The sequence below is a fragment of the Charadrius vociferus genome, unplaced genomic scaffold (genome assembly GCF_000708025.1).
Source record: "Charadrius vociferus isolate BGI_N301 unplaced genomic scaffold, ASM70802v2 scaffold611, whole genome shotgun sequence".
NCBI lineage: Eukaryota > Metazoa > Chordata > Aves > Charadriiformes > Charadriidae > Charadrius > Charadrius vociferus.
Genome location: NW_009646844.1, coordinates 1,563,054 through 1,579,543, shown reverse-complemented (window position 1 = coordinate 1,579,543; position 16,490 = coordinate 1,563,054). Strand labels below are relative to the sequence as shown.

Here is a 16,490-nt window from a genome sequence, read left to right as displayed (position 1 = left end):
TCTCAAAATGAGTTTTACAGTAATAGTAATACTGCTGTGTCTTCTTAATATTCATTCTGAGTACAGTTCACATGAATTGTGTGCTGGTAGTGGACAAAGCAGGCCTCAAAGTAAGAGGCAAGCAATTTAGTTTTAAAACATTTAATTTACTGGAATTGCTCTTGTCCAATTAGAATAGATTCTGGCCTTAGCTATATTGGTCTAAGTTTATAACACTATTAACTTCCTGAAACTACTTCAGACTTAAACCAGTATAAATAAAGTCAGCTCAGAATATACAAACTAAGTATTGAAATCAATAAAATAAAACGGAAGGCAGACAACCTAAGATGGTAATTCTCAAAACAGTCTCTATAGACCACCTGGGTTATACAGATCTATTGATACTGATTGTAACAAGAGGCATTGGACAAAAAGCATTTATTGGAAGCAGGCAGGACGGTATAAAAGAAGTCCCCTGCGAAGCGGATCATTTGTGATCCTTGATGATTTCCTCAGTACAGAAAGTTACTAAAAAGTAATCTTGAAGTAATCCTCTATTCAGAGGAGATTCCATTAATCAGAAAATATTTCATATAAACTTGAAGTAGGCCCAGTTCAGATATGTTTCTCAAACTGATGCTCTCTTGCCATTTCCAATTACTCTCAAAAACTTTGTATACCTCAAAGCCATTTGGCTAACATGGGGATTACCCTATTAGGCACCATCAACTCATCCAGGTTTTTTTCTTAAAATGTATGACTCATTCTCTGTTCAGAGAGAATTCACGAATAAGAAGCTGATGGTGCACAGCTGACAAAATTTGCATTGATTACAGTTCAGCCGTGGATCAGAAAGTGGGAAAGACAAGGCACACAGAAACGCAGCTTGTGCCTCATTCTGTGTGTATCCTGGACGTGTATAAGGGGCTCAGAGGAGTCCTGAAAATCAGCCCAGAGGCAAACCACTGTCAATCATCTGATGCACTGTATGCCCAGAGCAGCAAGCTGCCTCTCACTGCACCAAGACCAGCAGAATTTGTAAGGAGACAGTACTTCAGTTACCACTGGGTTCTGAACTAAGCAGGAGCCTACAGCCACTGTACTGTGTTGGCCCTTTCTTCTGCAGGAAAGGTGGCATCTCTTCAGCCAGAGAAACTGCCTGGGAACCCCTTGCGATATCCCAGAATGCAGACCCACACTGACTACCCAGGAACTTCCAGGTGAAGTCAGACTGCCACGACTACTGTCAGAAGAAAGCAAACCCAGACAACTTCCAGAAAAGACAGTGGAGTGGTTTGCGATTCTTCATGGTCTTATAAAATACTAGCGCATGCTGAAACAGTTTAAATGTGTTGATTTCCAAAGTCCACAGCACAAGGTGCCTGTTCGATATCAGCATTTGGAGGTATGAAAGTATACCTTTTATAACTTTAAGGTCAAAGAACGGAATTTCTCTTTGTGGCTGGCTGAATTCTACCAAAGTGATTACTTGAGTGCTGTTAGGATTTTACAACTAACAGGCCAGTGTACCATGAACCTTGTCTTTAGTTGGTTTCAATGCATTTATTTTAAAAAAATCATCTGTTTAAAGTAGTTAACATATTTTGGATCACTAGACATAATGTTAATGCAGCAACACATTGATTTCTCCTGTGTTTGTCCATCAGAAGTGCTGGTGACCACTTGTAATTCTAAAATCATCCCAGAGATTTCACGATTTTTCCCATTTTGCAGTGGACCAGAAAATGAAGCACTTTGAAAAACCTTTGTCAAGAGAAGAGACACGTTACCAGAATTACAAATACCAAACTCACTAGACCGTGTTGGTTTAAGCCTCACAAATCAAACACAACAGGAACTTTTATCTGAATTTAGAGCAAATACTATTTTTGGATAGAAGTCAGTCAGTCTGTCCGTCTCATGCTCAAAAAAAAAAAAAAGACAGACACAAACATAACTTTTTAATTAAAAAATTCCAACCAACTCCAGCAGTTATCTGTACCGGAAATGTCACACCTAATGACTGCCATTTCAGAGAGTCTAGGCTCTGTAGCATAGAGTTATTCCTTTGTGCATTTTAATACACAGATCCATTATTTCACCTTTACTTTCGGCTAAATGATATAATCTACTTTACAGGGCTGTATCTGTCCCACCCACAGTTATTCCTCCATATCAGATGCTCTTTATTTCTGTCTTCCTTGCAAGCATGAAGAACTCCGATTATTTAGGCCAGAAAAGTTATCACTGAAATAAGGGCAAGTAGTCACGTTGTCGAACCACCCTCTAATCCTAGATTCTCAACATATGCACCTAAGTCTAGTTAATGTCACTGCATCTTCAGCAGCTCAGAGAACACCTCTTTCTTTAAATATCCAAATCGTTAGGATTGAGAGCCTGATCTTACTGCTCTGCTAAGAAAATCCAATACCACTTCAAAGTTAGCAATAGGTTTGCCTAAGGAAAGGCTGAAGGAATAACGCCTTAATCAAATTATTTCTAAGTCATTTTGCTTCTCTTTCGAGCACTGAATCTTTCCACTTTGAACATCTGCATCACCCTAAATTTGCACTCTATCTTCTTGATAGAAACAAGTCCAAATACTGGCTTGTATGGCAGTGGTTTTCCAGAAGTCTCTCATCTCACCATTTTTCCATCATTAGAATTCTACTCTGCTACTTAAGGTCCTCTTTTAATCATCACATTCCCTAATCCACAATATGCTTACTGACACAGGCAGTTACAACAGCCAGACCTTTACCTATTGGTGGGTACAAAGTAAGCTGTAGTAAAAAGCTTCAGCAAGGACACCCCTGTCTGTCGAGCAGATTGTATCTGAAAGAAATGATCTGCTTTCCCTCAGCTTTCATTAGGGCTTAAACAGTTAAAATATACACTGCTATGGATTATACCTGAAGACCAATCGAAAGCTACTATTACTTCAAAAGATACTACGCTATCTGCAAAATGACATTTTTCACTACATGTACTTAACCGCCCAGTGAAGTGTCGCTGGAAAGCAGGAGCAACAGAGCGAAATTAAAGGTGTTCCCTTTAACACATCACCTGGAACCCTGGCTAGTTCATCACTGAAAAACTGCCTCTCCCTTTTTCACCATACTTCCTTCCTTCCACCTTACTCCTTACTTCCTCGGTTGCGATTAGAGCAGTAGAGCTGAGCTCTCTTAAAACTGCACTCTACAAGGGAACAGCAAATCCTTTTGGTCAACAGTTGCAAGTAAATGGGAAGCAGCAAGGAGAGACTAGTGTCACCACTAACCATAGCAGTGACAGATTGTGGGACAGGAATTCATTAGGATGACATGGGTGATTAGCAGCTGATTAAATCAGGTCAGGGTAATCAATCACTATTTTTTAAAAGTGGTCCCAGGGAGCTCAGCATGCAGCACAGCTTCATCTAGCATCAACACAAAACAGAGCTGTACTACTTAACTGTGCTTTATCAGTGATGTCAACTGTTAAAATACACTTGAGAAATACTTTGTAGCCTTTTTTTTTTTTTAATAAACTCTCCTGAGAAATCAAAAACTATTAACCCCAAATGATTTACTCCTTTTAAAGCTCACCTCACGCCTGCTATATAAACACAGGTTTTTTAGCTCCTTGACAAGGCATCGCTGCCTAACAGAATACTGTAATTGTCATATTACCAGTTATTGTTGCATCAGTAAGTACCATTCTTTTTAGACTCAGAACCCATTTACATTCCACAAATTCTGTGTTTGTCCAACATTAGAATAAACATATAATCTGAAGTCTCAGTATATTTCATTGCAGGGGTGCTGGGGGATGGAAATTGCACTCTAGTCTACTGAAAGAATAGGGTTCTAATCTGAGCCACTAGATACCACTAAAATAAAATACCCAAACATCAAAATTCATATAGGACACATACATGGTACCATGCCAAATGTTCAGGTACAAAATCAGTGGTGCTTGGCAAGTGTTCCATGGCACACACTCAAAATTCTTTATCAGCTTTTTAAGTCATGCCCTTTTAGCGTTACTTACTTAGTTGTTATTGTAATTTAATTCCTAGCTGAAGATATCATTTCCTTCCCACTGTTATACTCAATTTTGTATTGTTTGTTTGTTTTTAAATTACGTGGGCACTCCATGGTTAAGCTTAAAGCATCATCCACCCTTGGCTCCCAAGATGTTTTAGATACATTTATCAGAGATGAGTAGACTGGAACCTTTTACCCAAACTGAGGACATTTTTGGGCGCAGGTAAACAGCAACCCAGTTTCATAGACACAGCAACAGATCGAGCTTTCAAAAGACCATCCCAGGGGGAGCCTTTTTAACCCTTTGCTCAAGTCCCAGGCTCCCTACAAGTCCCCTTCTGTTTTCTCAAGAAAGTAAGAAGCAGGTTTAAATAAACCCCACACGTCTATATCAACCTCCTTACAGCACCACTGTTTTTAATCCTGAAAAAATATGTAACTGTTTCAGAACTTCCTATTTATTTTTTTTAATTTTAATTTTATTTCCATGTTAATGTCAAAGTTTTAAGGGCTTTTTGCCATGGGCACCTCAGATAATAGTCTGGCTCTTCACATCTTGGAGGCTGAAGGCTTTACATACTCACTATTTATATCCTCCACAGACTATGTGAAAGGGGGAAAGAGATTATTTCTCATAATTCTCATTCTGGATGCAAGATAAACCAGAATTCTGTCCATTTCCCCCAAATTCCAAAACACTTACACTAGCTCACATGAGAATATGTCCAAGACACGCAAGACATGCTTTTACCTTCAGGACTGGATTTTTGGCAGGATTTGAGTGACTAATTCTCTCTTTTTACATTTGGAAGACAAATATATACCTCCCTGTTTCTTTAAATTTCACCCATTTATCACCACTGTGGAGAAAGCAATTAAGTGCAAATGGTTCCTCTTTGAGTTTTGGATGAACATTTATTGGTCCAAAAGAGGAATCCCACTCGCTCTTCAGTTTGTCGGTGTTCATACTCTCAGCAGAAATTTCAATACCTTTTAAAAATCAGAGAACAGTGGCATTTTTAATTACTTACTAAAAGTCAACTTCTTGTTATTCCCTCATCACATTGACTAACGTCAGGCTGGATTCCGAAGCCATCAGCATCAGGCAGCTTTGGCATTAGCACAGAAGCAGGCACTTGCATGCAAATGCGACCAACTATGCAACTATACTTCCTGGTTCCCCCCTAAGGTTTCTTCTCTATTTTGCCTAATTTTGACGCTCAGATTTCTACAAGTAAAAACAGTATCTATGAGAAGACTAGCAAAACCTTCCTCCTGCTGCTCATGCAGCTGCACGGTGCACAAACCAGATCTCCAGATCATGAGACACACACATACACACAAAACACCCACAGAAGCTGCCAAACAGTTGCTTTTTTAAAATAAATTCTCTAGCGTGTCTATTTTTTTCCCCCTTGTCATTTGATTTCTCCTTCCTTCAAATGGAAAACTTTTTCTCAGAGGTCTGGCTTCCATGCACAGATAGAAAAATCATGCACATGGAGATGTGAACTGCTTGCAGCTTGAAATCCTGCAAGACTAGCACTACAGATAGACAAATCCAATTGAAGAGCTGAGCTGTAAAACTATGGTGCGTGCAATGGCAAAGTTCATGGGGGATACAAAAGTCTTCCACCCCACCGCCCTGAATACACAATAAAAAGAAATTATAAACAGAGGGATATCAGCACTTTCGGGTGGGCTGGGGAAAGGAAAACATCTTCACCCATTAAGCAAACCATACAAACACAAAGGACAAACAGAAGCAATGGCTAAATGACAGAGCTATAATCATGGAACTACCACAAAGTGTCAGGAGACTGAAAACTGAAATGTCATAATTTTTCACTCTCTTAGCTACTGAGGCTGATTTGTTGTTTGCTTTTTTTGAGACTGAAAACTGAAATGTCATAATTTCTCACTCGCTGATTTGTTGTTTGCTTTTTTAAAACGAATGCATAAATCAATTATTTTAACTACACAGCAACACAACAGATAGTTGTTCTTATGTCAAAGGAAGATAATAAGCTAGAATACTGGAAACACAACCTATAACCTCATTTTATAATTTATATTGTATGACTAAATATTAAAGAAGGAAAGGAAAGAACACATTTTCAGAAAAGCCTACGGGAATCAAATGCCTACATGTCCTTAAAATTACTCTAAAGTGAAGTGCTAGGCTTGTCTAAAAATTCATAAACAAGAACTCAAGACATCCAACCCTGCAGAATAATAAACAGCAACAGAGTGGTAAATTCAAAAGTAAACAAACTCACCCATTTATTAATCCTGGATGGCAAGTCAAAAGACGTAATTCTGCCTTTACCCTCGAATATAAAACCAAATGTACTGTCATTCTTAAGTCTAGAAAAAAGCCCTATGAATTCTCATTCAAATTCATTGAATAGCACGTCTTAAAAATTTCCATAATAATTCCTGCCCTTTAATTTGCATCTCAGTTACTGCACATCTTTTAGAAAGGCATGGATTATGGATATAAAGGCTACAAGCAGCGATTACTGTACTGCGCCTCTTAACTAAGCCATCTCAGTAGTTAATTGTCAAAAAGTTCATTTGCTTTCTGGTTTGAATTTTTCTGACTTCCACCCATTGGATTTTGTCATACTTCTGTGTACTAGAATAAAGATTTCGTTAAGTACCTCTATTTGTGATATTTCCAAGCCATAACCTTTTCCAGACAAGCTACAATGACTGAGCTCCTTAAGTTTTCCGTCATAATGCTTGTTTTCTTGACAATAAACAACTCACCTCTACCCTGAACTCCCTCCAATTTTCAGCATACTTTAAAAAGTGTTTGTCACACAATAAACCTGCCAGTTGATAGGTGATAATCTCTTTTGAACACTTGGCTCCAGTTCCTGGAGTAGAGCACTTTGGTGAACAAATCTCATGCTCAACACAATGCCATCTTAAAAAGCAAAGTGAACAAGCAAAGGCAGAGAATAAAAGTGCACTTATTCCATTTTAACAAAGAGAAACGCCACTTGACTGTAGAAGCAAGTCTTCATTCCAAAACTAAGAATTTTAAAATGTAAATTTAACCCATATGATCATGAAGACAACTGCAGTACTGATAACAATGGACTGCTCTGAAGTAAAACTGGCTAAGGGCTCTGCTCCATCTCCTGGAAACATTATTTCCTACAAGCACAGTAAATTACGGTGTGCCCCATAAACATCTTTGATACAGCCCTTAATTCCTTCAGTTTCTAACGCAACTTTTAAAACCACTTCTAAATACAACAATCATCAGGAAGCAATCCTAAAAAGATTTTTAAATGGAATAACCAAAATAGTTTCATGTAGATTCAGACTTTCAACACACAATTACCTTGAGGGCATACAATCAAAATCAAGTAAGTAAACCTTAAATTAGCATACCTTTACAACAGGATACTGCTTTTGTGTATGTTCACATATGAAGTAAGTTCTGTTGTCAACTGTTAGATTACCATATTGCTGGAGACTTCTAGGCAAAACCCAAGTGTCTTTGAATTACAGCCAGCGCTGCTACAGGCATCCTAAAGGCATTGTTAACACTAAGAACAGCAGCGGTAATTTTTCAGTTTGACAGGTCCTAAATACCACTGAATTTTATTATCATTCCATTTTTATTGTAGCCATTGCCCAACACTCCTGAAATGACCTTAGAGTAAGACCATTGTAAAGAACGGCCTTAAACCAGTACTGTTCCAGCTGAACAATATAGGGACAACTTCTCTTCAATAGGAGCAAGGTCCCATATAAGAAAAAAGGAAGCACGCACCTACTACAGTATCCCAAGAAGAGCGTTGAGATCTATCACCAAGTTCCCTCAACCCCAAGTGCTTTACCATTTCGTTCTATCTCGTTTCCCCTGCAAATATTCATATTGCAGATGTGTTTAATATTTAAGTTGATACAAAACAATGCTCAATGTAAAGCTTACTTAGCTCTTATTGGAAACATTCCAATAAGTCACAGAGCAAGAGAATAGTTTTACTACTCGTTGTGGCACAGAGCTATTCTTTTTTAGTCAAATTTCAGAGATGACAGTCAGTATCGAGGAAATTAAAAGTTTGCTTTAATTCAAAGGAGTTGCCAAACTATCTCCTGGACAAGAAAGAAAAACTACATTTCCTGGAGACAGGTATTTCCTGGAAGGCTTCAAAATGACAAACTGGCTATAAACTGATATTCTCAACCCAAATATTTCTCTAGAGGACGTAACCCAACCCTAGAAGCATGCAGAAAGATTAGATCACCACAAACTAGATGGATGAAGGGACATCCATTTGGATGGGGGAGAGAGAGCGCTACGTGAGTAACTGATTAACAAAATAATAAGATCACCGAAAAGCAAGTAATTTTAAGTCAGTTTAGCACACTGAAGCATCTCTATGCAGGGTTACACAAGCACCAGAACAGGAAGAATGAAAGGCACGGGAACATGAAGCCCATGCCAGAGCTGGGAGGAGTGGTGGTGGTGCCTGCAGTAGCCAGCGTTTCGCTTGGCCAGCCAAGCCACCGCAACCCGAGTGTGAGCAGATCCTTTGCATTTCTTCACCTGCATCATTTATCAATATTTGCAAGGGGTCAGCCTACATTCCACGGTTGAGTATAAATGTTTTGTTTGTATTTTATCTTCACCTGTCCCGAGTTAAACATACTTTCAACTAACTTGGCTAATAAACCACCTCTCTTGGAAAAGTATGGCAAGTGTGTAGAGATGGAAATGTGTGTTCCACTAACCAAAAATAAGGAGGAAAGCTCCTCCAAAAGTAAGGACACAGCAGTACATTTTGGAGCAGACCTGAATGTGGTGGGAATCCATCACAGAAAGCATCAGTACTTCATACTGTGGTTGGGACACAGAAGAATGGCGAAAAGCATTGTTCAGGCTTCTTGGCCACAATACTAGATGTCACCCACACAGTTCAGCTTTGCAACATTAAAGTCTCCAACTCCAAGAACTTCCCATCTCCCTCCTTTGTACCCACCCTGACCAGTTCCATGCCAGTTCATACATACACTCAGCCTACTTGCTAAATTAAAATCTGAAAGCTCTGAGAAGTTTGACCAAAATATGCTAACAACTTTGGGGGTTTTGTATAAAGCAAGCCAGAACTGAATTCTTGACTTTACTGCCCATTTTAAAGAGACATTTCTGTTGGCAATCTGCAGGCTATCTGAAAACTCAAGACCTTCTAACCCATTCTGAAAATTGCCAGTTGAAAATTACTTAATATAAAACACCATCCCAAATATGTTTGCCTCTTGTATACTTCTACCACTCATAGAAGTTTGGTCTATATTTATAAATCAGAGTCAACGTGGGTCATTTTAAACATCCTTTTAAAAGCACAGTTTTAATTTTCCATCTGTCCTGTAAACTTCAGCACTGAATAATTACATTGCTATATTGCACATTCTGTCTCATGTCTAAAAAATAAGGACAGAAGCAGATAACCATATGTCATTCAAAAGCAATATTCATTACTTTGACTAAACAAAACACTTACTTTTCCATGAATGGATTCATATTCATATTGTATACAATTGTTTGACTCCAAACAGATGGTAGTGACTCAACATTTTGCCAGTGGGATTATAAATATACCCTCAATCTAATAAGAGAGCATATAAGTCGTTATCGATTAAATGCGCAAACTTTTAAATCCACAAACTCAGATACAAATGTAACAAACTCAGAACAACTTCAGTCCCAATCCAGGTCTGTGATTTTTGCATATTAATCAAACCAAATCTTAATCTTTTCACAGAGATCACTGTCTTTTCAAAGCAGGACACAATTCAAAGCATCTTCTATAATAAACATATACGGCAGCTTTTCAAATCCCTCACTGCAGATTCTCCAACCAAGTTCTACTGAGATGAAAATCTCAGTATCAAAACCAGGTAAAAATCTACTTAAGAAAAACCATAAAACTACGGATCAGGTATACAATGCAAATTAACTAAGACACAGAGAACACCTCTAGTCTCCCTCATTTGTTTTTGCTTTGGGGGTTGGTTGTTTTGGGTTTTGGGGGGTTTTTTGTGTTTTGTTTTGTTTTTTAATGATTTCAGCCCTTCCCTAGTTTATTTCCTTAATAGCATTGTAGAAAATTTTAGAAAGATTCAATCACAGAACAGAAGATAAAACAGCCTATCTTCTGTTGTGTGATTGAAAGCAGGAAGTGATTTTACACTTAATACACCTTTAGTACCTCCAAATGCAAAAGCTTCTGCCCACACAGTTAAATATAGAGCAGAAAGAGCATGGAGAGATGCATGCGTGTCTGATATCAAACAATGATGTTGAGATTCTCCAAATGGTTTGAAAGTGCAAACTATTGAGACGGGAAGGGTAGTGAAGATCAGAAAACAGGAGAAAAGATGTCCCGCTCAAGGTGAAATGAAGTATGTTACTGAAGCATATCCAGCGTCTACTAGAGAACCAGACATTTATCACTTGAAATAACAAGGAATTTTGCAAAGTCAAGAGTGAGAATTCAGACTAGAGAAAGCTACTCCCAATAAAACTATGATGATAACCTAAGAATTAATTATAGAATTTACACTTCCCTGGATCAGAAACACTCTTTGAGCCCTGGCAGATGTGACATTTATTATGTTTGACATATAATTATGAGATCAGATAACATAAACCCACATTATCTGCCAGTTAAACATTGTCTTTTGGTTGCTGGCAGCCCTGTGCCAGAGGGCACAAAGAACTCTGCTATAGTGCTACCAGAGTTAACAGCTCCCACCACACCAAAACTCACCCAAGCCAATTGCTCCCTGACCTCCGTGTCTCGAGAATCAAATATTCATGTGTTCAGATACCATCTGTCCCTGAGTCCTTTCCTAATTTTTAACTATCTAATCCATTACCTGATATAAACAACTGTAAGTGATCTGCCCCCCAGCAAATGAAGTGTTTGACAACACTGACACCAAGTGACAGAATTCAGAAAAATATAAACCAAAACAACCCCCACATAGAAATGTTAGAGCATTTCATCAGTATGCTCTGAAAGAGGCAAACCGTTATTTTACCAAGAACACAAAAAAGACATGAAGACCTATTATGAGAGCTGACATTTTCACAGAAGCCATGCATAAGTATGTCCAACATTAAATACATGTTAACAATTCAATTTAATGTTGATCTTAACAAGCACAAGTCAAAGATCGCACACACTTCAAAGTTTTATGCAATCTAGCCTTGTAAATCCATTTATAAAGGAGAAAAAAATGAGTGGTTTGTATGCACAGTCAATACATGATTCCATTAACTTATGCAGATTCAGTTCACTTTTTCAAGTAAAAAAAAAAAAATCTAAACAGTACTTTTATACCCATTATAATTAGAAAAAAAAAATGTTATATGTTAATACAAAGTTTAATAGTCTGCTAAGTCTTACTTGCTTTACCTGTCTCTCTGTTGAGAAATCAAAACCCATGTAGTCCAACATCATATGCATTCAATAGAATTGTCACTCCTCCTAGTGGCTTACATGATGACATTACAGAAAGCATAAAACCCTACTGATTGAACAATAACCCTAACAAACCCATTAGTTTTACCACCCACCATGTTTATGCCCAGTATTCTATGTGTTCCCTCCAAGCTTTCCTGTTCTTACCTGCTGACGTTTGTATGCCAAATAATCAAGATTTTCCAGATCTTTTCGAAACTTCTGGTAGGTTTTCTGTAGATCAGATTTACTGGATACATTTCTTAAAGATTCAAACGTTCTTTGAAACTATGACGGTAAAAAAAAAAACAAAACAGATACCATTACTCACACTGTTTCTGTACTTTTTGCTGTATTAGGATTTTATTCTACTAAATACTAATGTTATGGAGCTGTATCACTTCTTGAGTATACCACCTTTTAGATATTCCTACAATTTTGTTTTGAAATCAATCCCAGAATTCAAAGCAAATTACATAGGCCCTGTTTAATTAAATTTAATCGTCTAAATTCATAGGTGAGACCTTCGTAAGACAAAACACTATGAAATCAACATAACCTCTACAGGTTAGTCCTTTTTCTATGCCATGTTACAGGGTGGAGTATATTCACATAGTTTTAATTTTTTTTTCAACTAATAAAAGCATATGCAACTTTATACAGGCCATGAACTCCTCATTCTATCAAGCGTAACAGTAGACCTTGTATATAATAGGGTACTCCTTACTGAGTTAATTTACTTAAGAGTAATTTGCAAGACCGGACACGCACCTTGGGCAATGTGCTCACATTCTGTATGAAAGCTGTGATAACATTAATTATAGTCCGTTTCAGATCCTACTTTTAAATTTAAAACTTATTTCATGCATACACTATTATTAAAAATAGTACTGGTATTTTTCAAAGAGATGAACAATACCAACCATTCTGTAGGGAACTGTAAAGAGAAAGGCTTGTATGAAAGGAGAATGAGAGCTACAGCTTCCTCGCCACCTTCAGGAAATCATGAATCGTCTCCTCTGACTTTATCTGTTTCCCCATCTGTAAATACTCTTTTTCACCTCACCATTTTACAGCCGTCACATGCAAGTGGTTTAGAAACATTTTGTTACCACAGTGATTACCACCAGAAGCAAGTCTATAAACATTTATTTACACTGATATAATCAGGAAGAACTTTATCTTCTAAATACACCCTAAATACTGACTTAGCTTATTACAGTTACAGGCCCGATAGATGAACTACCTACTGTAAGCTTGCATGTGGTACTAACGTCCAGGGAATGAGGCAAAAGACCAAAAGAAATGGACCCCTTTCCAGTCAGTTCCGGAAAATCCATTATTTCAGTAGTAACTACCGTGCACATTTCTCTATAACCTTGCAAAAACTAATCATTGAATTGGAAAAATGAACCATAGGAGTAAAAGAGAAAAAAAAAAAAAGAAAAAGAGAAAAAAAATCCACCCTCCACTCATCTTCAGCCCCACTTTAAAAAGCTGACAACAGAACTGACAGCTGTGGATGTCGACTGCTCCACAGTATGACTCCTTCTGTGGGCATCTGACTGAGATCAAGCCCAAGTTGTACACACTGTTGAACAGCCACTGGGTAATTCCTCTTTAATGCAATGGACTTCAACTGATGATTCACAACATACAGATACATCCTGGAATCTTCAGGTGAGTTAGCACCTTTTGTTTGCCACATTGCAGTCTTTATTTCAGTCTCACTGCTCTCATAACCAAGAAGTAAGTTAAGGCAGCATTTTTATCTGTTTGTAATATACCTTACTATACTGCATTCAGCGCCACTGGAGGTTAACTGAAGACTTTCTGGTTGCATTTGAAATGTCTGCTACCAAAAAATAAAAGAAACTTTTCTCACCCAAAGTATACTTCACTGAATTCTGTAACAACACGGGTGACAACATAAATGTTAAGACAAAACCACAAGACTATTCTTTTCTGTTTGACTTCATTATTTTTCACCTTTTGTAGGATCTGTTGTTTTCAGATTTTTTTAGAGAGTTGCTCTGAAAGCCTTGAATTTGCAATGCTTACTTTCACCAGTTCCCACTCCAGGGTATCCCCATTAGGTGGAAGCAATTTAATCACAACATCTGCAAGCAAGACCTGAGTACAGTTTAAGCTGACCAAAAGCTATCCATAGCGCTCCCTCTTTACAAGTGTGTAAGAAACTGCTCGTAATATATCTGTACAAGTTCATGCTACACCCTCAGCTCCAAATCATGACACGCTTCTCCAGAAGTTACCCCAAAGCTGCTGCACCCTGCTACAGGGTTGAGTAATACAGGGGAAAGGTCTCTAATGATTCCCAAACTCACTAAGTCGACATAAGGTACAGTCTTTTTTTGAGCTTTTATCATCATCAACATGTTAGACTACAATAAGTAGTACAGTTGTAGAATCATCACCATCAACTTCTTCCTAAGGATGTACTTAATCACATCGCTTCAATTCTTCCTTTGGCAGGAACTCTACTAGCAAGCTCATGCACTTCCTTATGTCTTGAAGCAACCCAACCATTCATAATACATTTGGCTCTCTGGAAAGACATAGAAGAACCAGCACGTGAGGATGAGTAAGTACAAACCAAATGTGTAACTGTAAGGGTAATATACTCCAATAAAATAGATGGGTAACGCCCAGGACATACACTTAGAAGTAGTCTGTCTTTAAATGCAAGGGAAAAACACTTTTTTTAAGATTTAACTCAAAAGTAAATAAAAACTAAGCAAGCCATTTCAAGAAAACATACATATGCTCTCTTCACTGCCATCAACAGCAAATCAGAAAAATGTGCCTTGGACACACAAGGCTATCAGAACATGTTTCAAACTTAAACCCACATCTAGATCTTCCTGCATCATTCTGCTATCAATGTGAACCACCATTTTGGGGTGAATGGCAAGAAAAACCTCTCTTGCTGACACTTCTACTGTCTAGAGGTAAAAAGAAATACTAGTACTCTAGAAATTACTTTTTTTTCATCTCTCACTTATAGCCAAATATAAATAATCATAAGAGATCCACAGAAGCTCTTTTTTGCCTGTCACTTTCTAAAAGTACTTTGAACATAGTTTCTGGAAGTTGAGAAATAGCATTCCTTTATTACTTTTGCTCTCTGTGGCACTACTGGGTAATTACCTGGACTAATTTTCCCTCTGAGGAAAGCTGGACCACAAGTAGAGAAGAAATACCAGTATTTTAACAATTCTGAAGATCTGCTTCTGTTTGTCAAGTTATTGTATATAACTTCATAGCACACATACTGCACAGCCAACTTTGTAACTTTTCAAAACATAAGAACGTCACATTACATTCATGAACATTACAACATTCCTTTGATAATAAAAAAAACCCACAAATCAACCACTGCCCTGCCACTAATACATACAAGGTGGATAACACGCCAGACGCTGTGTCCTGAACACGCACTGTGAAGACATTGCTGAATGAAGATTGTGTGCTTATCTGACTGGAAACCAACGTACGATGGGTGTCTTAAACTAAGCGCAGCAACTCTCGTAGTCCCAGTTCAGGTATCTTGCAGGAACAGATACCATGAAAACTCTGAAAGTGATGAAGATCCAGAATGTGGATGAACCAGAAGAGTGTTATTAATATGGCCTCTTCATAAGTATGATGCCCCTGATTAGTATGGTGAAGTCCTGCAACCTCCTCTCAGACAATGACCATGGTTCTATCTAATTAGTAAGTATGACTGTAAGCATAAGGACTACATTTCTTACAGTATCACAGCTTATTCACTGTAATGTCAAGAAGAGATATGAGCTCTGACCAAACTTTCTCCTGCAGTAAAGCTGTTTATAAGGGCTGAGAATCCTCTGGTGTCCTTCCAAGCTCCCGATGTAGCCTTTTTTTTTTTTCCTCCACTAGCCATCTACCTATTTTCAGGAACCTTGGAACTTCTGGTCTTCTGGTCTTCTCTCCAAGTTTAATGGGAGTCCCTTGACAAGCCTGGGAACCTCAATATGAGCCATGAAAATTAATGGCCTGTCAGCTAAACAGGAGGCCAGGCCACAAAAATATGAGATCACAAATACGCAGTGTAAAGCACTTCATTGCTTACAATTCAGAGATGTGGGAGGAGATGTCATTAAATATGGAGTACAAAGTCTTATTCCTGGTAATAATCTTACAATCTCCATATAAACAGAAAGAGGTATGGGAGGCAGCAGATACTGCATCTTCAGTTTGTGAATGATGCCATTTGACAAACCACATGCCTTTAATGTCATTTGCCTGGAAGTCTAGCTAAGTCCTAAGGGTGATGTAGTCAAATGTCCTGCTGCACACCCTTTACTTTGTCTCCTTCTATGTACTTGGTTCAGATTTAGGACCAATGCTGCAAAAAGCCAGTCTGTTCTTCAAGAATAAGGAGAAATAGCTCTTTTCTGGTTTATCTAGAGCTGCAGAAGGGACAGAGTATTTGTCTTTCAGAATATCAAGATTATCATCTTCCACTGTGCACGGCAGCAAAATAGCACTGAACTATTCTATCCATTTGTGAAATATTTCTCTTCATTTTCATATGGATTGGAAGAAGTTGAATTTAGGATGAGAAGCAAATTTTATTTCCATTCTGACATAAGGAAACCATTCATTAAAAAATAGCTTCCTGTTTTAATAACATACTGCTTCTTTAAAAGACTAAATTATACTAAATGTACTATTTTAAATCACCGGGAGATATGGCTGGAAAAAGAAAAAACATTCAGAACCTCTCTTAAATTCCAATTATTGAACACATATGAGAAAATAGCTGCTGTCCCAATATTTTGCTGTAATGGAATTGGCAATGGGCCTCTTTGAAGAGGTTTATGGAGAGTTGGTCACACAGCTGTTTCCATTCAGAAAATATCAGATGATTTTGCTCTCATTTTAAGAATGTCTGAAGATGTGCATTTTGATGATAAAGCAGATACTGTTCTGCATGCATTTCCTC

General features: G+C 37.9%; 1 protein-coding gene across 1 annotated transcript in view; it reads right to left on the bottom strand.

The window, feature by feature from the left end:
- CTNNA3 (catenin (cadherin-associated protein), alpha 3) overlaps positions 1-16,490 on the bottom strand; it is a 518,658-nt gene that overhangs the window by 469,554 nt on the left and 32,614 nt on the right. The window contains exon 5 of the mRNA XM_009894002.1: positions 11,669-11,788. Coding sequence (XP_009892304.1) covers positions 11,669-11,788 — 120 coding nt within the window. The remainder of the gene's footprint in view (positions 1-11,668; positions 11,789-16,490) is intronic.